A 26,753-nucleotide genomic window follows, 5' to 3' on the forward strand; every position below is an offset into this window, starting at 1 on the left:
AATCTCATATGGCAACATTTTTTAAGATTCCTATCAAACTTAGAATTTTCAATTTCCTCCTGAAACCAATAGACAACAGCCAACATAATTAAACATTATAAGAAGCGTTAGCCTTCACGAATCTTAAAATACAAAAAACGCAACGAAACACCATTTACCCATAACATCAAATGTAACAATAAACCCAAATTTCACATTCTGATTACCCCACATCTTGACAACAACTCGTTAACGCTCAATTTACATATTATCTTACTACTCACTCTAGGAACACGTCGGATTCGCTTCTGGGTAACACCAACCTCGGCAAAACGATCGCCTTCTTGCGTCTACTCTTCAGCGTTTGCGCGGAAAACTGGAATTCCATAGATTGAATCGGCGAGTATGGACTCAAAATGGTAATCTTCCTGTCACTGCCACCTGGACTGGTCAGAGAAAACACATTGGAAGGCGGTGGTAAACTAAGATGCTGCGGGATTTTTCTCTCCAGCCCAGTATTGGCAAACAGACCACGTCTAACTTCGGCATTTAGACTCTCCTCTCTATGAAGATCGTCGCTACTCTTTGACTCAACGGTCATGATCCTCCTAACATCGCTGCTAGAAGATGTCAGGAAGCTCCTGTAATGACTCTTGGAACTTGTCACGTGAGACTCTGAAGACAGCGACAGAGACTCCAGGCTCTTAGAATCCTCTATGTATCGCTCATCCGCGCTCAGAAAGTTCCTCGAGGTTCTAAGACTCTCCATAGATCGAACTGTCATCTGAGTCTCACTGCCGGTGGTTAGAAGATGCTGTTGTTGTTTCTGAATCTTGGACAGACTCTTCACTTCGGGTTCGTAATCCTCCTGACTCGACGAAGACTGAGGGCTTCGATGGAACAGACAGGCAGATCTGTTCTCAGGAAACCTGGATATTTTGCTCCCCCCCTCGCCCACTCTTAGGCTGGTCCTCGTAATAGCCTGCTGTCGAGTCATCAGAAGAGACTCTGCTTCCTCTGGAACGTCCAGGGAATGGCAATGTCTGTCCGAGATCCTGGTACCCTTTTCATCGGTCACTAGAGGCTCTGAGGTGTCCTCGTCCTTTGAGATGTTCTCCACTTTATTATCGGAGGCACCGTCCATGGTGTCAGAATCTTCCGTGGAGTCCCTTTGTTGTCTTGCTTCGAACCTGCTTTTCGATATAGATTTCGAAGACAATAGGAGCTTGCTTTCTGATTCTTTGTGAGACAGTTTGTTGACCAAGGTTAGAGATTCTCGTTTCTCATCTGTGTCGTCATCATCCATTTTCTAGAGTTTCTGGGTAACCCACAGGTTGACGCGGAGGTAGAAATGGTTTATAGGAGAGGATTGGAGAGGATTTTAAATGGCATAGGCAGATTGAGTGGGTTTGGGCTGAAACAGCGCTGACAATCTCGTGGTTCGGGTCACGGGTGACCGTATCTTGATCCCTGTTGGGTTTCCCGAATCATCACAATGAGAATCACGGTAGCCACGATACGGCTCGAGCCTATTTCTGTCTCTTACGATGTCTCGTTCGATGTTTAACTGGGAAGCTGAAAGAGTTAAGACCTGTGTCTTTTAATGTCATTGGGCTTTCGGGTCTTTTCTTTTGGAGTACCTTTAGTCACCTTGGAATTTTTTGGTTTCTATCATTTTGCATTAGAAATTTAATTAAATTCAATTTTCAACTGGAACGTATCAGCCATTCTATATTTGAAATTCAATCGAATTTAATTTAAGATAGAAGATTATAGTTTCTACCATTTTATCGTTGCAACTTAATTTAATTGAATTTAATTTTGAACGAAAACTGACATTTGGAATAGTTGCGACGAGAGATTTAGCGAACTATTTGAATCTGGATCGACTATAACCAAACAGGTTTATCATAGTTCTCCTATCGACTAGATAACCCGATAGATTAACCCAGAAACGTTTGGCTCTCAAGGATTAGCATGCTTTCGCGTGAGCCTATATCCAGGTACGAATCGTTATGGATGAGCATGTTTCTCTCATCTAATTTCAGATCGTTCATTAACTACTAGCGATATTTCGAGTTCAAGTTATCAGGCAGACCTTGATGAAGTTGATTATGTTCTATTATTGTACAACAGATTTTACCATGATACGCATTATGGCTATACACATCGATAGTAATTTATTTTCGCGTGACAAATTTGCTAAATTTTTAATGCAGGTATATTTCGATTTTTCTAAGACTGTCATTAAAGTTTTTTAATTTTTTAGCTGAATGGGCGAATAATAAAATATTGCTTATTTTCGACCCAATAGCCTAAATTTGAATAAGATCAGGATAATATGGAAAGAAGTGATTAATTCTCAAATATCATCAAATCTACGAAAATTTAATTATCGCAGATCAAAAATCCTCTGAAACTGAAGCATCAGTGGACCATACACATAGCAGCAAACACTATCAGGTTTCTCTACCTTTGACTATTTTGTACTAGCGATCAATTTTCCACGAAACATCATCCTTCCTCCTTCCTCCTTCGTTCCACTTTCGTGCAGCTATGAAAAGTCGCATGGATGAGAGCCTGGAAACGGAAGATCGATCCGTCTCGCATCACCGGTTGATCCAATCGTCGTTAGCATCGATTCTAGCGAGCGCGTTAACGCGATTGCCACAATTTTACGACGGCAACAATCTAATATCTCACTTTAAACGATCAGTCGAATTGACTGAAGTGGCATTAGGTTAATCGATCCCCGGAAAATCCAGTTTCAAGCTTTTTTCCTCTGGATAGACTCGCGAACTATGCTATCGATCTCGAGTTTCAAAGAACAGTAGAGAATTAAATAGTTTTAATTTTTGAAACTGGATTTTACAAAAACTGTTGCTTACAGATATTGCTAATTACCGAGATCTATAGACAGACTACGTGCTGCGGTTTTTCAAGTTGAAATGGGTCGTTGTTTTCGAATTCCATGTTTCAATATTGTTACATTATTAAGTTAATTTCATGCTGGTTTGCAAACACAACGTTTCATTTGGAACGAGACTGGCATTGAAGGCTCGAACGATCGTTATGGAAATTGATTGAAGCGAGTTTTCGAAATCACCCGACACTTCAATTAGCAGTGGGACAATTGTAAGTATGTGGAACATTGTTTATCGGAACGAGATGAGATGATATACAAATGATTTTATCGTTTGGTGTCAATTTAACGCCAACTTTAGCTCAAAAACTAAGAAACACGTAGACTGGTCCAAGCGCGTAATTCGCGAACGCGTGTGTTAAAGAGGCTACCTCATTTTCGAAACAGGTCAAAACCACCCCACTCGTAAAACCTACCCCGCTCTTCTCAAGAATGGTAATCGTCGTGCTGAAAATGGGACAACCCTGTCAAGGTCTCAATTAACCACTTTAAAATTAATGCGAAGCATTCACGGACGCAAAACCTATTAAGAATTTTTAAGTTTCTCGTCGTATGAACCGTACAGTCATCGACTATGCATTTCGAAATATAATATAGTCATCGACTACGAATCTCAAACTACAATATAGTCGTCAACTATAAAACTCAATTCCCATTGCGAATACTAGGTACGTCGATAATTTCAAAAGCGGCACGCAAATAAACATTAAAAAAATTCCAGTAATAATATCCAACAAAATGACAGATAAAATGACGGATAAAAGAAAGTTGATAGTTAAAAATGAATAAAGTTCGTAGCGTATCAATTTTCAGAGTTTCTTCTACTCGCCGTTATAACTCGAGTTGATATCGAATTCCATCCGTAGGCGAAATGAAATCAGAGCCAGAGGACGAAACAACTCGTCACTGAAATTAAGAGAGAAATTGTTCAGATCGAATTAGCGACGCGTGATTAATTCACGCAACTGCCTTTGAAAATGGGATACGTCTGCACAGATGGTCTCCAACACGAACAATATGAACAATAGATGTCTGCTCGGACGCTTCTCGCTTTGGCACGCAAATGGCGTTTAATTTAGGCGACGATTGCCAGGGGAATGCGTTCGATATTATGGGACACCGTTTCATATATTCTTGGACCCATCCACTGTGGGAGATGATCGCCTGGAGCACGTTCCTAAATTTATTTTCAACAGCTTTAGGATGAGTCGTTTCGAGGATCGAATGATGCTTATTAATAGATACTACGGTAGCATGAACATTGGCGCGAGTTCGCGAACCCCAAGTGATTCAGTGATTTAGTATGTTAGGGGAATCTTTTATAGGGAATTATCAGGTTACTGCGTTTCCCTTTTCGTATCATTTTTGCAATGCTCTTTGAAAAATGCTCTATGGCTTCTATCAGTCTTTCGGTGCAAACGTTCTTTTAACGAACAATTCGATAAATCAAAATATATTTTCCTTGTTAGATATTGCAATTTTTATCGCGCTCGTAATTCGCGTTAATCGAGCTGCAACATCCCGAGGCTTTGAAAGGAAAGCCTCAGTTCTTACCAGAATACTCAACTACGATACTTCACTCGATACCCAATCCTAACCTCAATGTCAAGGATTAAATCAGAAGCTTTTAATTCCTGAAACAGAATCTACAGAATAGTTCTTTGTTGTAAACTCAACAAACGATCTAATTTCTCCTGGTTCCGCCGTTTTCCCGATATCTTTTTCCCTTTGCCAACATTGCTCGGTAAGCAATCTCCGCATTCCGCTCCAATTAATTATCTTCTACGCTCATTCGAGGTTGCAACGAGGGGATGAAAAGTTCATGCAGACGAAGAATCTCAATTACATTCGGACTTCGTTTATTGCCAATTATATTTATAATCGACGCAAGTGTGCTCGACGATTTTATATATTCGCGTGTATTTCAATATTATTGAGAGGATTGATAATTCCTCCATTCTCTGGGAATCGCTTTAAAACAAAGCAAATTGTTTTGCGAAACGTGACATGAAAAAACATGACGATTAACGTGAGATTGTTCGATTGCTATTATATTTTCATACACGTAATATACGCTGTGACTCATATCGACTCTCGAATATCATTCAGGCGAATATTCCCTGAGACATTGCCGCAGTTGCCTCTCAGGATGTTTCCGACAAAACATAATTAATGGAGGACCTTCCGGGTCAACGATCACGTTACTATCGTGTTGCAGGAATAAAGCGACGACAGAATGATAAATCCTTGAAAATAGAAATATTTGAATTAGATTGAAATTAGGAAATGTTAAAGGAAACAGACGAATGGTTGAAAAGGGATTATCTTTCTAAGGATTATAGTCCTTTCACAAACATTATGGCTGTATTGCACAGCTCTTTTCAAATAGAAATCTGCACGTTTCTTCCTTTCCGTGGATCCAGTCCAATCATCGCTCTATATAAACGGAGTATCTCGGTTGAAATGCGACAGAATACTAATTTGTGAAATATTCGAATAATCATTCTCACTATCTCGGAGAATAATTTTTATTATTTTGTTACCTCGTGAGATATTATAAATAAAAAAAATCGTATTATCGTTTGACGATCTAACAGATAGATTTGCATAATTAAAAAGACAGTCGAAAGGAGGAAGCGTGGTAGAAATCGATTATAAGTAGAGATTATAAATAAAGATAGTATTAATGGATAATTTTTGAACAATCGTGAAAAATTTCCCGATACCAGGAAAACGTGCCAGAATTCACTCAGAATTCTTTCGTTCGATTGTTTAAGAGCTCTACAACTCGACCTTTGCCAATTTAATGCTTTAAGGAGCGAGGAACCATCCACCCACGTTGTTTCACGCGATTTATCGTGTCGACATTTAGTTACGCTTCTCTTAATCCGAGTAATAAAAAAAGTTTTACGCTAAGCCACCCACTCCACGTTGTTTAATATTACGAGCGAGTTTATATCGATGAAAGAAAAATATAATCGAAGAAAGAGAAGCATAGGAGCACTAAGAAAAAATAATCAGAAGAAAGAAGATACGATTAATCGCAAAATTGTGAAGTTCGAGAGTACAAGTCCTGCGCATGAAAATATAACCTGCAATCGAAACACTCGCAAAGAAACCGATGCGCTGCAACAGAAGGCAGAAAAGGGAATCAAAATCAAAATACAGAAGCCAATTAGTCCGAAACTGTGGTAGCTGGAAAGAATAGATTTTACACATGAAAACCCAATCCCTAATTGATACTTGTAAAGAAACTGGTGAGCTTCAACAAAAGATAAAAAAAAAAAAAAAGGATGAAAATTAAACTACGGAAGCCAATTAGTGTAAAAATTGTAAAGCCTGAAAGAACAGACCCGACACATAAAAGTCCAACTCCTAATTGTGACACTCGCGAAGACCTCGTAATGGTACTGGTCCGCTTCGACCAGAGAGAAGAATGGAAAGCAAAAAGAGAATCAAAATCGCGAGAAAGAAGATCAACTAACCCAACGTCACAGAAGACCGACTCAGAGGCCTACGATACTATCATCGACGCTATCAGAGAATTAGATCACGTTGCGTGGGTCAGGCGTTCAGTCGGCTAGCACCTACAGCGTGCTCATCGAAAGTGTTCCAGTTTCTCTGGCCTTTACGTTAAAGGCGAATTCCCACGCGATAGATTCTCCTCTCAGCGATTAGTTTTCGGATAATTTAGGGGATTTCATAGGCCAGGTGGGATTCTAGCCAGATTGCCAGAGTTGTAGGTCAAAGCTAGACTTCGTCGACTGTGAATCGCTCTGATAATACACGTTATTGCAAACCAGCTGTATGCATCGATCCAAGCAGACGCGATCCGCTCTGCACGCGCCACTTGATCATTGCCGTTTAGTAATTCACGCTACTGTGCACATTGTGCGGCGTGTGCCACCAGATTTCAGGTTTCGCTGTCAGACTTGTTGAAATAATCGTGGAAAGTAAATCATTCGGAGCTTTTAGGGAATTGGATTCTCTGGCTGCGTCTAGAGAGTGACTGCATAAAGTATTTAAGGACTATTGTATTTATTATGATACTTACACAGACCTAACCTAAATCAAAGAATCGATAGTCATAAGTACTTGGATCGTCGTTATTGCAGAGTCGTTTTCTTTCTCCGATTGTAAGCAATCGAAAATATGGACAATAAATATGGAAAATAAGGAATTTTGGTCAATGTGGAATTTTGGAGAATGGTGTTCATGGGTTAGGTGGTAGATTTTCGAGAGAACTTATGGCAGGAATAGCTAGGCGAAGTCGACAAGAAATCAAAGACTCCTTTTTGATATCGTCGTCGTCGATGAATTTTTCAGGGAATATTTCCATGACAAAAGGGACTTTGATTGACATCCGAAACATAGAGGAGTCAATGACTTTTTGAACGAATATTTTCTTGAAAAACAAAGGAAAGAATTTCTGCTATGATTTTTAGCAAAGTGGCAATGCATATTTTAATATGAATACTCTTTAACTCAATATGAACAAAGAGGTGTTGATGCCTTTTTGAAGAAATATTCTGTTGGCAAAGGTGAAAGAATTTCTGTGGAGATTTTCAGCAAAGTTTCTATACATCTTTCAACGAATATTTCCTAAAAAATATTTCTTTAAAAAAAAAAGGGGTCAGAAATTCTGATCGCGATGCGGATCTAAACATCTATATCACATCTCGTCATCTGGCAAACTTGCTTGATCTCTAACCTCCACCTAACATGACCTACTTTAGTTCCCAAAATTATATAAATAGTTCTTAGAAAAGAAACAGTAGCGTAGTATCCAAGTTCTATCGATCTGTGAGTACCAAGTCAAATTCTAGAATTTCTAAAATTAAAGAATATTCAAGAGAAAGCGTAGAGAGGAAACGCGACGATAGTTTCGAATTTCATTGGATGATTCGTGATTTCCCATTGCCTTTCTGGACCTTCGCGCTGCTACTCGACACCTGAAGCGTTGCATTAACCTTACTGGACCCCGGAGATGATAAAGGCCATATTCGAAGTTTGCCCGAGTCGTTGCTCACGTTATGGCGAGACATTCTAACTTTAATATCGATCCGGATGGGTCTGAATAAGTGCGTTTGTCACCTCTCTTCTTGTCTTTTTTCTTTTTCTGATAATAACAGTTAATAATTTGAAATTTTTATCGTAATTTCTAATTAGGCATTTTCGCATAACACATAATATATGATTTATAATTTTCCATAAAAAAATCTCTCGGAATCTTTTCCCATTTGCCGCCCAACTATTCGTTGCTAAATTATTGATCCAGGAAAGTAGTAATTTCGTTACTAAATATTTTTATATTTCTTAATTTCTTAACCTTTCTTAATCTTCGGTTAACCAACTGATACAATCTTTTAGTCATTCCCCACACCAAATACTACAATCTTCAAATTCGTACGATTACATAAAAATGTTATATATTGGAAGATGAAAGCAATTGTTTGCGTTCCAACGATCCTCGATTGTTCGCCACGATCGACAGCTCTCGTTAAACGAAACATTTAGAATCGGAATTCCCTATTACATGGCGCACGTTCTTGAAAAATAAACAAGTCGTGCATGAATATGTACCGTCGTTATTTGCATTTCAGACGAGGTACCGTGAATTTTCATGGTGACGAATTTTATTAAAGGCTTCCATCAATCGTGTATCGCCGCTCGAAATGCAGTTTTCCACCGGAAAAAAGAATTTATCGATCGTAAATAATCGCTTTTCGCGAGTGAAACGCTAGAGGAAATTCGGCACACGCTCGTTTGTTACGGTTGCAGGTGAATTACGGCGACATTTTCGATAAAATTCTCAGAAATCCTCTCCTGCTCAGAGATCGGTGTAAAATACGCGATTCGCGCTATTTCCACGTGTCTGTAATATTCGCGATTGCTGTATTTAATATAAAATATTTAGGAAACTTTTTTTTAATACAAGATTTTTGTCAAATTTCGTACGATAATTAATAGCAGGATTATCGGAATTTTGGAAATAAATTTTCGTTTCGATTCGGTTTGGTATAAAAATTTCGAAAATCTGGATTTTAAAGAAATCTTAAAACTACGAATTGAAAAGGAAATTTCCAACCTTTTCGAATACAAGTTTGGAAATAATTTACGAAGATTTCGGATTTTAATCGTCTTTATATATATTCTACAATTTTAGAAGGATATAAAAATTCGCATAACTCGAGGAAAATTCTCACAATGTTTTGCACAAATGAATTTTAACAGAACTGTCGAGAGATATCGATTTCCTTAACAACCAAGAGAAACATGCTTCTTGCGTCACAAGGAAAGCAGTTTTCGCGATCTTTTTGCATGAAACGAAGAAAGCTTCCGCAGTTGCAAAGGAGAATGACTCGTTAAGAACTTTCTCAACTAAATTCTAATCTCCCAGATGCAAAATCATGGATGTGACAAGAACAGTCTGTGATAAAAGAAAAACCTCCAAAATCATTCGTCTTTTAATACGATCGATCCGTCGTCTAACTTGATTGGAATGTGTGGCAACATGGAGATTCGATAATCGAACAAATATTAAATTATTTCGCGAATTCGCGCTGCTTGGAACAGCCAATCGAACTGCCGAGTCGACTGGAGCATGCAGGACCCGCAGTTAATTGGAAGCTTCCATGATATTAAAGTTTAAATTGCCATCGAAGCTGCAGCAACTTTGGTTTTGCCAAACTTCCAGTCTCCCGACACTTCAATAATTATCTTGCTTATAAATAGGGTGTTTAATGATCGCGTTATCTCAGTAAATTATTAAATTAATTAGCGTGTTTCTTCTTCCTATATTTTTTTAGTCTTTCAAAGTACCAACATTTTTCGTGTTTTCATCTGTCTTTTGCGAAATTGATAAAACGAAAAAAGATAGAATTAGAGAACGTTGGAATTTTTCATACTCGGGTGTTCAGTTCTTCTAATATTATTTGACAAGTTTGGATATTTTATATTTTCACTAGTTTTTAATGGTATGGTATCATTAATACCTAGAATACACATTGATCGACGATGAAAATTATTGTATAATAAGTATAATTATTAATGGAGATTCATTAAACTGCTTGTATTGCAGTGGATCGAGATATTATAATATTATCTTTCGGTAAACTTTCTCTCTCCTATGAAAAATTTCTCATAATTAGTACTAATAGGTGAGATGATTAAGAAAGGTGATAAAGTCGAGCAAGATTCTCGAAACTCCATAAATAACGATCGCGTCTGAGATAATAATTATCCAGGCAGAAAGAAATGAAATTACAGTTCATAATTAAATCTTGCTACTTGCCAACTCGATAATTTACAATTATTACAAATTAATCCTAGCAACTCGTGTACTGTTATACAAAATTTCTTATTCCAAATCTTTCATTTCTCAATTTTGTAATTTCACGTCCATCTAATCGACGAACTCGTAACTCGAAGTGTTTAGGAAAATACGTATCTGCCCTATAAACTAAACGAAAAAGATTTCGAAACATACGTTCACAGGAACGAGAAAGAATTTCTCAATTTAAGAACAAATAAATAGACAAAACGAAACGTTGGAAGGAAGATTGGCGAAATAAAATTCAAAAGGTTTCTCATCGAGAGTTCGATAGTATCGTTTAGCGAGCTTCTTGTGTAAAGAAGAGATTGTGGATTTCTCGAGCGATGCGAGGAGAAAGAGAGAAAGAGAAGGACCAACAATTTCCAATCACGAACGCAACCTTTTTGTGCGAGAGGATTTTCCAGCGAAAACTCCCGCGAGAAAATCTATTTTTTCAGGGAACGTTGTCTGCTCCTCGGAGAATCCCTCGAGAGTCGAGTTAAACTACCTGTTTAATTTATTTATGAGCGATTTCTATGCGACCCGTAACTCGTGCTCTTTTACTCCCTTCGTATTATAACGAACAGAAGCTAATTTTTTTAATTCTATTTTGTTTGCTCCAAGGGATTCACCTAATTGCTTTAATCTTCGATATTCGTTGTTACTTCGTTTACGAACGAATTAATAAACGATTTGTTCGCAATTGTCATAAATTGATTTGTACGCGTGGAATTCAATTTATTTTCCTGGAAATTCGTTTACCTGCAACTAACCTTGATTTATGCATAATTGCCTTAATAAATTCGGAACGAAGCATTCAGAATCCTCCTAAATGCGTTTGCAGATATGTACACGTTCGTGATAAATTCGACGATTGTCTGTTGCAACTGAAATATTCTGGCATTTTTAGGAAATCGCAAAATTCCAATTCTTCGATTTTAGAGGAAAGAATTTAGCAAAGTAACGATATCAAGTATCAAGTATCAAGTGTCAATGGTATTAAATTACACGCAAGCGAACATACTAAGGAATAAAAGGTGACATCGTGCCGTGTAAAAAGTAATAGCAGCTTCGTGAACTGAAAGAAGGTTGTTGCAATTTAATCCAACGATAGTATCAAGTTAGATAAATAATTATTAGTCAAGTATCAGTGGTAATCATGGTATCGAGTTACAAAAAAAGTAAATATCATCGATACGAAAAGAAGATACCTCGTAATATATCTAATAATGATATCAAGTGTCAAATTAATTAGCAGTCAAGCGTGAATAGTATTAAATTACACAGTTTCACGCTTACTGCGTCAAAATTAGCAGTTCGTCCATTTCACGTGGCGTGGTAAAATAAATTGTTCCACAGGCATCGAGCAGCATTGGCTATTTTTCACGTTTCGCGGGGGAAATGATGCGAGTATCGAGGATGAAACACGGCCAATCCAAGCTTCTCATACAATCGACAACGACCGATATCGATCGACTTGATTCGTCAATTCCCCTGCAACGTTTCGCTAGCGATAAACCATTTGTTTATTCCAAAGATGCTGGCACGTTCCATCGAACGTGTAATTTTAAGAAAAATTCTTTTTATTTCGAACATGAATCTGTGGCAATAAATTAGAATGTTCCAGAGATCCGTAAAATAGGATAACTTTTCGGATATCTTTTAGAGTCTTTTAAGTCTTTAAAAGTTGAGAAATTAACAAATAATCTATGCGCATGAAAAATTAAAAAGTTTGGAAGTTTTCATTTCCCTGGGAATTTTTTAATTTTTCCAAAATACCATTGTAAGATCAGTATCGATACTAGTATTATAAACAAATAATAATGAAAATATTCGACAAAATGTTCGATGAAAATACCGTGAAAGCCTGTGGGAATATTTTTTACCTTTTCACGGAAACTCTCCACACAAGATTTGACATATTATTTTCTGTTGCATGAAAAATACTGGAATTTTATTCCGAAATACTTAATCCTCCAATTTTTCCCAGCATCTCCCTTTACAAAGTAATCATCCCACAATTTTATTCAAAAGAATGGAGCATCCATATAATTAGATTATTTAACGTGAACATTGTTCCCGTTACGTGTTATTTTAACAAAGGACGCACTCGTTCATTGTGAAAGCAATACTACCTTGAATACTACACGCAGAATACGAAATATCAACTCGTTAAAGTAACATTTTTGTCTGTAACGCTCCTACCTTTATAAACTTTACAATGTTCGTTCTTTTTATCAGAGACACGTGTAACCTTTGGTAAATGCGAATGGTAAGAAAGTTAAATTAAATGAATTTATAGGAATGCATTGTAATTCCATATGGAAAAATAACATTTACATTGTTTGACAAAGTCTAATTGGAAAGTCTAATTAAGACAAAAATTCTGAACTGTAATTTATTTTCTTTCTAATTTGAAACAGTCGTATTCTTAAATATTTAATTGCAAAACTCTGCTACCAACGTTTTTTAATTTCAACCGAATGTTTTCATTTTTCTGTCAACAATCTTTCAAACTTAGTTCTACGAATTTCTGTACTCCGCAATTATAAGAAGGAAAGGTTCTTTCATCGTGGCATTTTCCGTGTATCGCAAATACACAACGATATACGACAAAGTTTTTAACAAAATTTCATCGTAATTTCGACGTAACTGTCGCTCTCGCTCATTTAGGGAAATAAAGAATTTCACGAAAAATTGGAGAAAATGTGATAGACGAGTACAGATTTGCCATCTCGGAGAAAAAAGCTTATCGTTTAGCTGACGTACAAGTGCAGTTGAATTGGTTAATCACATAGACACGGAGCTCGTTAAACGTTCGAACGAATTCTCATTTAACTCTTACTTTAATTACACGTCCGCCGTTTTGCATTACGTAAAAATGAATCAAAATTGATGAAAGAGGAAGATAAATGTCGTCAAAAACGGTGCAGGAGTGTCTTTGAAAAAAGTTTGACGTTTTAAATATTTAAAAATCATGTTGATCTGTTAAGGTAAACATATTGTCCGAAGTTTATTCAATGAAAATATTTCAAATAAAATTCAATTAAAAAATCCTTCTAGTATTACACGCTAGAAGCCAAGTATTGCATACTTAAAATGTAAGATCACATTCTACTTAATCTCATGCCATTCTATACAAATATATGTACTACAAATATGAAACAGAAATTGTATCATATTTTGCAGGAATTATCGAATTAAAAAAATATGTTCGTACTTCTACAAATTAGAATAAAATTCGATTGAGAAATTCTTTGAGAATTATACACCGCAAGCTAGTATCGTGTACTTAAGATACTTGTGATATGAAATAATGGTTTCTATCTAATCCTTACGATATGAAATAGTGTTCTCTATCTAGTCCAGTAGAAACGATATCAAATTGATATCACCAGTAGGACGACAGTAGAATGTCCACAATACGATCGACCGACACGAGTGCGTCCTAACTGGCAGAAAGCGACTATGGCATTTTGCATAATTCACACTGAAGCCTTTTAGCTCATTGTTCCATTTTCATCCTTTCTTCAGCAACCTTTTACCTGTTTCTTCCCACCTCGCTCGTCGTTTTAGCCTATTTCCTTTATCAAACATCGTTATACTATAATTTTAAAAAGGATACGGGGCAATTGTCTCGCCTGATCTCTAAAAATACTTTTTTCTAGAAATGCAGTCTACCACTTATACCGATTATAAGGGTAGCAAGAAAAATTAGGACTGCTGCTAATTTACTATGCCTGAGAAAGAAACATAGAGGCAAAGTAAAGATTAAAATAAATCACGAAATTTAGGAAAGAAAACTAGGAAACGGCACACAAAGCGTTCGATAGAATTGTTCTTCGTGAAACTGTGCTCTTAAATAGAATGGAATTTGTACCGGATGAAACATATACAAATCGTAATCAATTTATTAGAAGAGCAAAAAAGTACACAATGGGGCAAAATATTTTCAGGAAATATTTTAATAGAACCGTTAACAGGATTCCTCGATTCTATCCACCGCCCGTTTTAACTGAAAATACAAGAGAAACTGCAAAATAAATATTACAAAAAAGGAAAGCAACGCAAAGCTAAGTTCACCGAGCAAACACCGTTCCGCAATTGTTAAAATGCTTCTCGACAAAAATAAAAACCTAGCTGCGTATTTCATTAATTTCCCTCTAATTAAAAGAAAACTTTCAAACGAATACAACCTCTTTTCTATTTCTCAAATACTATGAGAAGCTTTTTAAAAGTTTAATCAACGGTAGTTCAAGGGGAGCAGATACAGTATACAATTCTTTCAGGTTGCTGGAAATGGAAAGCAGAGCCATAGGCTCCCTTAAAATACAAACAACCCTGTGCAGTTCTCTGCAACTAGTTTGTATTTGGTGGAGCAACGAGCACGAATTAGCCCCGGGCGACAGCGTTTTCTGGGTTCAAAAAGATAGTTTGTCCACGTCGCATGGAATCGTCTCGTCGAATTGCAACATGTCGTAGATACGTTCGAACCAATTGGCAAATATTCGTCGGTCTTAAAAGGGAAATTAGCGACTTTCACGTGGCTTCCATTACTGTTCCATGCATGTTGGCTATCTGGCATCCAACGAACGAAATTTTGGAACAGATACGGACGCTCGACTTTGCGCGATGTACATTCCTCGCAACTTAACATTCCAGGCAAGTTATAGTCGACGATAGTCGATGTTGTAAATTATATCGTTATAAATCGGAATTGGAAATAATTTTCGAGGAAGATTACGGAATAATTTTACACGAAATAAGAATTTGTGATATTAAAGTAAAATTTTACTTCCAAATCGTTGCAACCACCACAAAACAAAGTATTGCGTTACGTTTGAATAATCTTGTATTGGTTTTTTCGTTTTGAGCGATTTCAATGGCATTGAAAGCTCTCCCCGCCCCACACACACACACTCCAGCAAATAATTGAAACGCACGAGAGGCAGAAATGGCTGGAGGGAAGAACAAGATTGGACGCACGATAACTGGATTAAAATACATACGAATAACGAGAGGAATTCGCGGATCGAGGATCCGCGATTTTTGCGCTTGAAATTGATAATGGGCCGGGATTTTCCAATGTAGAAAGAGTGGTTGTTTCTTCTCTCTCGACGAAGGAGAAATTAATCGATAAGTTTAAAAAGTGGTTTCGAAAGGACTCGACTGATAATGCCGTGTTTTAATTCCTTTGAATTAAATCGCATTTCTTCAATTCGAATTTATTTGATATATTACACGTAAAGATTTCAATTTACGCAGAGAACAATGCGTCTTGATTTCTAGAAATTGTAATAAATTCATTCGCAAGAATCTTTGTGAATCAGATTCTGGAACCATTTAAAGTATTCTAGATAAAATTTTTTGATAAGAAAAGTAAATGTTTGTCGCAAAGGATTTCGAATGTCTTGTTTCGTTGATTTTATATCTTGTCATATTTATTTTTAACATTTTCGTTCTGCCAGTGACTACGAACGTGATTTAAGCCAAATATTTTCTTCGCAAAATTTCTCGCATATTATCGTACCGTAACATTGACATAACGTAAGATAAATTACAAATTCGATACAACTTCAAATTTTAGGCTTTTCACGATCCATCGTTTTCATAATCGTCACCACGTATAAGAATCAATATCGTTCTCACGTATTGCGATATAAATTAAAAAATAACGTGAAAGCACTCAATTACAATATTACGTTATTATCCCCGAGATAAATTTGAAGGGACCAGTCGCATTGTAACATTATCCATCGTCCACAGATGCGATCATTTAAAGTTCTGTTGCAAAATTTCCCCAGTCTGTGCAAGGTTATCGGGGACAATCATTTCTCACGTCACGTTTCTTGGCGTAATTCGGGTTTTCGAAATGATACGCGGTGGTTAGTTGGCAAATAATTGTTCGGCCATTTTCTACACAACTATGGACTAAGTATAGAAAGACATATCGAGTTGTATTTAGGAACAGGAGAAACCGGTTTCGTGGCACCGCAAAGTGCTTAGTATCAAATTTGTGAGAGAAGTGAATTATCTTCTCGACTAATAGGCTAATGACTCCATTACCGTGCTTTGACGACACATTCGCTGTTATTTTGGTGTGTGGTAGAAGCAGTTGGCGGCAATCGCCCGCCACAAAATGCGTTTTCCGGTAATTGGAAACGTTTATTCGGTAGATGTAGTTTAAACGTTATAGCAAAAGAATAGAGAATTTCTAGAAACATTCATTGACAAACAAATGTCGAAAAGGAAGATTTTTCGATGATTAATAACATCTACAATCCTCTGCGAACCTTTGCGAATCAACAAAATCCAGGATTAGCTCTCGAACTTCAGTCACCTGGTATTTTATATTTAAAAAAAATAAATTCTACACTCCATAAAATTATTTCTCTAAAAAGAAATCTACCAGTACATAGCAGAGTTCAGAATGCTCTTCAAACCTCGGCAAACCAGCGAGGTCTTAACGTTTTTCCTCGCGTTGGAAGAAAAATAAAATCTCTGTCGAATGAGAAATTTCAGAAATAAAATCTCGTAATGTCTCTTCCAAAAGAGAAATTAGAAGATCGTCGAGCAACTGAATGCGACCTTCCTCAAACCTAATCGTTCGTCCACGAGACATTCCGTCACTGTATCGCGAAAGACGCTAAATAGTAAACCAACGAAGCAATCGATCAACAACAGCAATCGTAGGATGCCCCACTTCCGGCGTTCCCCTTATCAACTGTACACGAATAGCATCGTCTGACCACGATCATCGTATTCTACTGGCTCGTTTGGTCGATACAAGCAGCAAACACGAATCAACGTCCATTAGCACAGATCTGTGACAGATAGATGAAAAAGTTACCATCACGCGAGGGCTCCATTTTTTCCGTCTTTTTTTTAACTTTTTATCTCTCTTTTTCTACTTTCTTGGAAGTACAGTGAAGTGTAAAAACGGCATTTAACAATTAAAGAAACAAGAACCTGCCAGCTTCGTAATTTTTCATGCACGCAAAGTGTTTCGTATGATATTCTTCGCGATAAATTATTACTTTTTCTTGGTGTTAATTATTCTCGGTTAATTCAGTTTCAACGAGATTGACGACGAATAATTTCGTTTTTTATAAGTAACTAGATCGTTCTATGGTCTGTGCAATTAATTTTTATTACCATATTATCTTTCCAAGGTAGATTAAATGTATTTTGCGACGGTTAATATTTAATTTTTAATTTTCGATGCGCAATCTCGTAACCGAGTTTCTGAACCGAGGTTCCTGCTACATGAAATTTCATGCGCCTGCTTTGTCGTACGAACGCGAATTTTTTAAACAAATACGTTAACTGATCGAACACAACTATAGATCGATTAACTGACAAACGAACGTTCGTCCGTATTCAGAACAAATTCCATGCGTTAAAAATGGAACGCATCGTCGCTACGAAGAAACGACATAAACAAAAAGCACAGATGTCTTCGGTTCTATGAACATCGACTCCTATTGTTCCAACGAATAAAAAGAAAAAGCAGAGGGGATAGCCGATAAACAAGGTTTTCAATTGTTTAACAAGCTATTTTCCTGGTTATCATAAATCAATGGTTAATAGACAACACGAGTATTGTTCAAGTAAATTTTACTAAGAAACTCTTCAACCATTGGATTGGCAACTAAGCGATCGCGGATTTTGTCATTAAACGGTACTGACTTAGTTGCCAACCCAATATATCGTACGTGAATATTCTTCAAATATTTTCTGCTCAAATATGGATGGAATGTACCGCAAATAAATACATTTTACCTAAATATTGTCGAAATATATCTCATTTTCGTCAAATTATTAAACGTCTGATGCTGCTATACTAATTGTAATATTACGATAATATGTTTAATTATAATCCATTGAAATGTTCTTCAAAGGCATTCGATTATGATATTGCAAATATCAAAATACCGCTGAAGCCTGACATCGAAGACAAAAATATTCGAAGCGAATCGTCTTGAGCATCGAAAATTTCTCGAATTCCCTAGTCGAGCCGATTAAGACCCTTCTATTTCTGTCGCCAGCGCCCCAAGCGCGACGCTTACTAATTCGTCTCCGCGAACGAAAGAGGAACTCGAGCGAAGAGACGCGCTCGAATGTTGACCCGTGTCGACGTTTTAACGTCGTTGACAGTGGAACGGTAGGCGGCGTCGCGTGGGAACGCGTGAAATGTGGAACGATCGGTGTGAAACGCAACAGCTGCGCGGAAATGTTGAAAAAAACCGATCGAAGCTTCGAACTGCGTTCACTAGCGATGATGCGGAGCGAAATCTTGGCAGAGGAGATGGCTTCTGTGCTTTTTCTGGCGCTCGCATGCTCGAGATTTTGGCTGTCCGATTCGAGGGTTGGGCCAAGCGTTTGAGACACTGAACTCGTGTTCTCTAGGGACCTTTTTTTCTTCCTAGGAAATAACAGGTTGAGGGTCCAGTTTGGATCGGCAAGTATCTGTTACTCGTTGGCTGTCACGAGTGTTCTTTCCTTTCGACAGACATCTAACTCTGACTCTCTAGCGACTTTCTTCTTTCTAAAGAATAGGAGTTCGAGTATCTGCTTTGGTCCCGGAAGTTACTCGTTACTTCGACGCGTGACAAATTTTCGAACGGATTAAAAAATCGAAAGTTCACGGTTTACCAAATGGCGCGACCTTAAAGAACAGCCGTCAAAGGGAAGCGAAATTCAAAAGCGTTGGAAATATTTTTAGAGATCGAGTCACAGGTAGGTACACATGGAAAAATTGCGAACAACTGTGTGACACCGACAGAACGGTTGCATATTTCGCATTTGTAACATTCTATTTATTAAATTAGAATCTATTAGCAGGAGTTTCGTTGCTCTGATAAATATTCGCTGGATTTGCGACTTTTCAACGGAAACGGGCATCCGTATGATATGGTTGACATAGAAACGTGATGTGAAAATACGAGAACCCGGGGAATCTCTACTATCTTCTCGAACGCGAAAATGAAAAAAAAATCCTGTTATCTTGCGTGTAAAATATGATTAGTTTACTCTCGTGCATAACTAGCTTCTCTCCGCAGATGTCTTTCTCACGTCGAAATTTTTTGCCAAGTAACATTTGTTCATTCTCTTCGTGTAACAACCGAACGCGATCTCGTAGAATTTATTTTAAAGACATTTATTTTTGTACCATGTATATATTCTTTCGTGAAATACTCGAGTAGGTTAATACAATTATACGTTATTTTCATATTTTCTATACCGTATTCCTTATTATACGTTATATACATAATAACCTAATATAACGAGCAAATATATTCCCGCAGAATTTATTTCGTATTTTATCGAGTATTCGATTATTTGTTTATTTAGAATTCATGTCGCGTCTTACTTGGAACGTGATTATTTATCTATTTAGACTTCACTTGGAATTGAGTTATTCAGTTTTATGTTAATCTGTTCTTTCGCGTGGTAATGAGATTCTTACAAAGGTGTCCTTCGTTCAATTTGCTTTTTAAAACGATCATTAGAATGCTGTCAGAGTGCCATGTCTTTTAAATTTCGCAATACTCGCTAAGAATATTATTAGGCGAGTTAGCGCAAATCGTTTGAGCCAGTTCCATGCTCAGATTGGGTTTAAATATTCTGCAAGTTGTACAACAGGCATTAAACGCCAAGCAAAATAATTTCGGCGTGGAATTGCTTAGATGGATTCACTCGCGAAGAATCGCGCAGCTGTACAAACATGTAACTGGGCCAAAGTACTCTTAAGAATGTGGATTATCAGGTGAAATACGATGGAACGCAGCAACATTTGCTAGCAAACGCATCATACTTTCAAATGACTCTGAACTAATGCAAAAGTCCTGCTGTAAAATATCGACCACTAAGTTAATTAAATAGCGTATAAGAGAATTAATAATCAAAACAACCGACCACAAATACTTCAAATATTTCGTTCTATAATTTATAATAATTATTCGATTCTACAGTATTTTAAATGTAGAATATCCTAAATATTCCAACAGAGAGAATTGATCAGGCTTCGTCTCTAGCATAGTACGCCAGGAAGCAATAAAAATTCCTATCAACTGAATATTAAAACGATTTGAATTAAGGTGAGTTAAGGTTCGTTCGAATGTACCATAAATTTAGCAATTTGAAATTGTTCATGAAACTTTCATTCTGCGGTCACATTTCCACCCTGTTTGATATTAAAGCTCAAAGTGGAACGGAGGTTAGATCCAAACCGAGAAACCTTCGGAATTGGTAACAACGTGGAAGAAACGTGTTTCTTTAGCTCTTTATCGTGTATCATGTTTGTACAGCTGGAAAAGCAGTCCGCCTTGTCTATAGCATCGTTAACTGTTGTGTCGGTGTGACGACAGAAAAGGAGAGACGAATAAAGTGGAATACCGGTTGATGGTGGAATGGTATAACAATGAAGGCGACACCAGCTATCTCTTTCAATCCTTTGACGAACGCACTCGTCCCTTGTGTAAGAAGATTTCCACATCGATTTTTTCTCTCCGTCTACATCTGCTGTTGCAAGATGTTATCTACTACGAAGGAATCTTACGATCATCTATCAAATGAAAATGCTTTGCTTCGAGAATAAATACGATGCACATGATAGAGTGTCCCATCTTTTTCCGATCAAACGTTATATTCGCATGCTACGGTATCCGCTATGGTATATTCATAAGTATACCGATACTTATGTATTTGTGGATTAGGTTGTAACCTTAGTTTAGTTCCTTTTCTGGGTTTATTACGTTGACCTGCAATCTTGATGTTATTTTGGGATAATATTAAGCAATATTTGTTAAAAAATAAATTAATATTTGTTATTTTGTGGATTTATTATGTCGATGTGTAATCCTGATATTATTTTGGCATAATATTAAGCAATATTTGTTATTTCGTGGATTTATTATGTTGACCCGTAATCTTGATGTTATTTTGGGATGATATTAAGCGATATTTGTTAACAAATAATGTTGATAAATTCACCATAAAGACAGGCAAGTGAAATTATTATATCCTATTACATCGTACAGATTACGAGAAATTTTACGACACCGAGTTTGTAATTTATTTCTGTCCGATCACAGTAGATTCATGAGCTATTATTGAAACAAAAGACTTTCGCGCAGTGCTATATGTGTTTCTTTCGTATTTCTTAACGAATTCAGGGTAGGAATATCCTACGAGCAAACTTTCAACTTCACTGTTGAATTTTAAATTAGCCGACGAACGCAAGTTTAAGCCTGCGAGTTTCATCTTTTTAAGAAACTGCGATTAATCTTCGGTTTGAAGATGTTTCGTTTGGTTTGAAAATCCGAAACTCTTTCTAAACAAATTTCCACGGTGTTTCCCAGTGTACATCGTCCATTCTAAATCACGTAGTATGTATATTTAGAAATTCTTGAGTTAGATTCAGAATTAGAAATTCCTTCCTCACATGGTGAACTCAGTTTACAGTTATTATTCGGAGAAGATTTGGTCTGAGATTAAATTTAAAACTGTTAAAACTTCGACTGCAGCGTTAGAAGCTACTCTGGAGTAACAAATAAAATCGATTTTATTGGAACGTGTTGAAAATTTACCAATGTATTTGTCGCTTAAATCCTCCTAAACTGTTTTAAGTTTGAAGCGAGCAATCGTCAATAGTTTGAGAAGGATGGTTCGCGTTTGACATTAAAATATTTAAGTGCAACGAACTTGATAATAATTTAAACTGGTATATTTATGAGCCATGGATTGATTGCTTTGAAAGAACGGTAATTTAGATTGACAGAAGCACTAATTCAAATTGCTGAATTTATTTTCACGAACAGACGTTTATTCCACGCTCTATTTCCACACCCACTTCCGTAAATTATCCGGAGACGATACACAAAATTTTGAACAGAAAGTAACTGTTTGGCTCAATTTCCTGAAATTGATCTTATATTGATTGTATGGCTGACACGAACGTGTCGTATGTAAGAATATCTGAATAAAAAATAATTTTCCAACTTTTAGTTCAATCCCTAATTCACTATCTATTATTGGTACCTTTTCCAATCACTGATTTCTTGCCACAGCTTTCATTTATCACTTGCTACTTAAATATCGCATCCTAATTAGCATTTAAGTATCTAGCCCTGATTATGACTTACACGTTCGATTCTAAGTACTCGATATTTTGCCCATTTAGTATGAGACCCTCGACTTAACTCTGTCAAGTCAATATCTACCTTCAACGATAAAAAGAATCCAATAAAACTGAATTTCTATACGAATCATGTATATTCTGGCCATCGCGACTTATAACATTACGTTTTTCGATTGTCAATTAAATACGAATCCATTGAAATGTTTAAATCTGCGATTCACCCAACAAACCATTTCCAATCTCACAGTATCCGAGTTATTCCAGTTCGTTTCCCAACATTCGCACGTAAATCCAAAGAAACCCAGCAATCCGTCGAAACTCTATCAAATTACGCACAACTGTCATTGCGAACAAACGAACCCAAGTTGGCCACAGAGCGCAGTAAATCGAAAAAGCTGGAAAACTCATCGGCACAGCCGTGGTCACTCTAGAACGCTCTCGGATTATATAGAAGCGTTTAACCTGAAATCCAAACTTCCCGAAATATCGCCAGAACTATTCTATTCCAACTCGCTGAGCTTCCGCGATTTTCTCAAACAACGGCAGCGAAAACACGCGTGGATCCTCGAACGCGTAACTAGAATTTCCATGCATTTATGGGCATCGTGAAAGTTTGAAAGCGCATGGAATATACATAGTGCGCCGAGATATACAGGATCCCGGTAATCATAACGCAATCGGCGAGAGAGCGATCGTAAAAGAGCGAAGAAAATAAATGGAAAATACGCGAGTAAAGTTAGGGGATAAAGAAATACAAAATGTAAATAATAGAAAAATAATGATGTATGTGTGCATATAAAAGTTTGAATAAATAATACAAAATAGATAGAAGTTAGGATGAAAGTACAAGTTGGTAGAACGAAATATGGAACAAAGCTTTTCGTACAGTTTGAAAACTTGCCAATTATACGACGTTCCGTGTGTTTCTTAAATTAGAATTAAATCTGTGAATTGATATCGAATTAATATATCAAATACAATTAAACTACGTGACTTTTTAAAGCTACGAATTTGTATAAATATCCATAGATACTTCCGACTGTAGTGTGTTCAAGAATCGATAATGGAGAGGAAAAAAGCTGGATGGCCCGGGAACTGATGATTCGTCGTAATTCCTAGGCGATCGATTCCTTGGTTTACGAGAATCGAACGCGCACTTAACCTCATACGACGACGCGATACGGTAACTGCCGGTACTCCAAAAGATGGGGATCGTTCTTCTGTTGATTTCGGGATAAATCGTCGCGAGAAAGAGCCCTTTGATGGCGTGGAAGCTTTCATAGTGATTTAGGCTCTCTATTCGTAGTGAATTACGCTAACTTTTGTAGCCTTGCTGTTAAGTACTCTCGATATGAAATCCAAGACGTTCTGTATGGAAGCTTTCATGAAATTCTATGTATGGAATTTTGCACTTTTTTTTTAACCATTTGTGATTTTTTAAATAATTCTGAACTGGGAATTTCGACGTAACAAATCTTTAGATCTTTTTCCAAGGTCCGTTAGTCTTTCTCCAAACCTGATCCTATTGAAATTCGCTTGGATTCTTGAAATTTCCCAATCAAAGACCTTCAAATCATCACAAGCATTTTAAATCATCTTATCGAGTTTCAATTAACGTAATCTTGACTTAAATACGTGTCAAAAATGATCTAAACGCGTTGCGAGGAAACATTCATTAGCGCAATGCGAAATTTTTCATGCTTTGAAAGTCTCTCGAAATGATATTTCTCGGTGCAGAAAACGAGCTTTAAAGCATAACGAGAGTGATAGTGTCTTGATGATTCATTACTAGGCTAAGTATATGACGGTTAAAAGTCAAGTGTAGCGGTCTAGTTTTATTTTTAATCCTTGAAATTCCTCGTTTTCTATTTTCCAGTTTATAATTCTCTATCTCTTCTTCTTGAAATTTCTACTTGCTTCTTCACTTTTCCTATCGTCTAATTTCACTTTTGTATTTCTTCCTTCTATTGTATTTCATTTCCTATTCTCTATGATTCTTTCTTTGTTGCACTACTTCTCTACTTTCATTTGGAAGTTTCCTTTTGTATTACGTTTTCGTTTTCTATATCTTCCGTTTCCCGCTTCAATTCTCTATCCGTATATTTTCCATTTGCCATTTTCTTTATTTTCCATTTCCCATTTTCTCCAAATCATGCTACCATTGCTGCATCCTATTTTCATTTCCTATCTTTTCCGTTTCTCGTTTCCCATCCTCCAGCAACGCAACTGCATAAACAACACGCATCATTAACCAGCAACTCTTTCTCTGGACTGCAACAATTTTCGTTTCCACTCTAGTCGAGATCTTCAAATCCCATTACTCCTCTCACCAACCTCTCGAATTAACATCTCCTCTTGAATTAACATCCAGTTACTTCCATTGCGTTCAAGATTACTTTTACCCACTGCGTTCAGCCGTTACAATACTCGAACCAAGCTTCTTCATCCAACTGCAAACACAAACCATTTCTCCGGGAAAAAGAGCCACTCAAACCCCGTCAAACTTCCTCAAACACGATCTAACAGCAGTGCCACGATAAATCCTTAAATCCGTGCAATAATTCCCAGCATTTGCCGACTCCAATTCCCTTAAAGGATCACAGAACGTGCCTCAACAATGATCCAGAACACGTATATCGTCCGTAGCGTGTCAAATTGACCAGTTTCCACGCCAACGAGCCAGTTCAAAGGACTCTTCCTCTTCGTAAAATAGTTCGTCTCACCTCCAACTTGTTTTAAATCTTCCTAAGTAGCCTCGGCAGAGAGAAGAAAGTCGAAAGTCCGAGATGACAAGCGTAGAAATTCCCTTTGATCGAGAAACAAGGATCAGATGACACGGAATGTATCATTGCCGCGCGCGAGCAATGATTCACGGCGCGAAACGATCTTTGGATCAGCCACGCTGGTCCGGTCGAGGTCGCGCGTGCTGTCGCACTGAGTGAGCGTCGTCGAGCTACTCTCCTGCGAACCCAGACCACCGCTGTGAGCATGCTCTCTCTCTCTCTCTCTCTCTTTCTCCTTCTCGCTCGCTCGACACCGCGCTCTTCCGCTCGGAGTAGCGGCCACTGTCGGCCAAGCGACACGCGTTTCCTTTGGTACTGACTTATGATAGGAAGTTTGGCTAAAAGGATGGACACGAGAGCGTGGAACTGGCGAAGTTATGCAGAGGATGATGGATGAAGCTTGAAACGTGAAATGGAATTTCCAAGTTGGTGATAGACGTGTCATTGCGTTGTTTAGAAGATGACGTCCAGGTTCCTATGGCTTGAGATTCGGTCCGAGAAAAAAGATTTTAGGGCTGTTGACGGAGTGTAAGACTCGTGTTTCCGATCAAACACCAGCCAAACGAAGAACACCACCGAAGAATGGGACTTTCAAGTTGATTAAGATGGCAATGTGTACATAGGCGTTATCGCGTTGTTTAGAAAGAGACGTCCAGGTCTCCATGGTTTGAGATTTGGACCAGGAAATCCGATTTTAAGTCTTGGGCCTGTGTTTTTGACGAACGGATCCGAATATAGGCTAACACGAGAAATGAGATTTTATGTTTGGGTAGTTGAGAAGCGGGTGTTCTGTTTTTGTCGCAAGTGAGTTGGAACGAGGTTAGCACAAAACTGTAGGTATTTTCGCGTGACTTCCAAGACATCCAGGTTTCAAAGTTCAAGATTTGTAATTTGGTAGAGGAGATGAGATTAAGGAGCACGAGACTTGTATTTTTGACAAAGGTGAATTCGAACGAAGAATAGCTTCGAATGGATGAAATTTGGGAAGAGATATAGAATTTCGGATTAGAGTAGTTGAAAACCGATCCTTTGTCTTTGATGACGGTACGTAGTATGCGTAATTGAATTCCTTCATACAAATAGAAGTTCCAGACAAGGAAACATTCTCTTCCGCAAGGAGTTTTACACAACAGAAAAATTCTTTTTTCCCATAAACTGGAAAAAACGAACTGTAGTCACATTCTCCTCTTCTGCTTTCAACGAGCAAAACTATGATGCTTGTAGACCCAAGGGACGTTTAATCTCGCGAGGAAACGAGATTTAGGAGCGGTCAGATCGCTGGCCTTTCCTGGATCGAAGCTGCTTTTATGACAAGCAAGGAAAGAGAGCGGCGATTGTCGCTTTTATTTGGTCGATGTGGTTGAAACGACCTGGTCCGTTTTCTGGTACCTTGCGGCTGTTTTTGGAAATCCATGTGTTTCAAACGACTTCTTCTTCGAGTTTCTATGTTACTATATATGGGGTATATACATATATACAGGATATATCCTGTGTGTAAAATATTTCGTAGATGGGAATTTTTAGCGAAGGTTCTTATACCATTTAAATTCTTTAACTTCTTCGAAACATTTCTTTTTTATCGCTTATTAATAATAAAAATTCCTTTTTCTC

General features: G+C 37.4%; 1 protein-coding gene across 4 annotated transcripts in view; it reads right to left on the reverse strand.

Moving 5' to 3' along the window:
- LOC126874826 (cAMP-specific 3',5'-cyclic phosphodiesterase-like) overlaps window positions 1–25,290 on the reverse strand; it is a 175,011-nt gene extending 149,721 nt beyond the window's left edge. For 3 of the 4 annotated variants that reach the window (XM_050637272.1, XM_050637271.1, XM_050637269.1), the window contains exons 1-2: window positions 25,083–25,279; window positions 264–1,554 (exon numbers count right to left, since the gene is read on the reverse strand). In XM_050637272.1, the coding sequence (XP_050493229.1) occupies window positions 264–1,285 (1,022 nt within the window). In that variant the 5' untranslated portion in view covers window positions 1,286–1,554; window positions 25,083–25,279. Of the gene's footprint in view, window positions 1–263; window positions 1,555–25,082 lie in introns of all 4 variants that reach the window. The other variant, XM_050637270.1, reaches the window with a different exon arrangement.
- Window positions 25,291–26,753: the final 1,463 nt, after the last annotated feature.

The sequence above is a fragment of the Bombus huntii genome, chromosome 16 (assembly GCF_024542735.1).
Source record: "Bombus huntii isolate Logan2020A chromosome 16, iyBomHunt1.1, whole genome shotgun sequence".
Lineage (NCBI taxonomy): Eukaryota > Metazoa > Arthropoda > Insecta > Hymenoptera > Apidae > Bombus > Bombus huntii.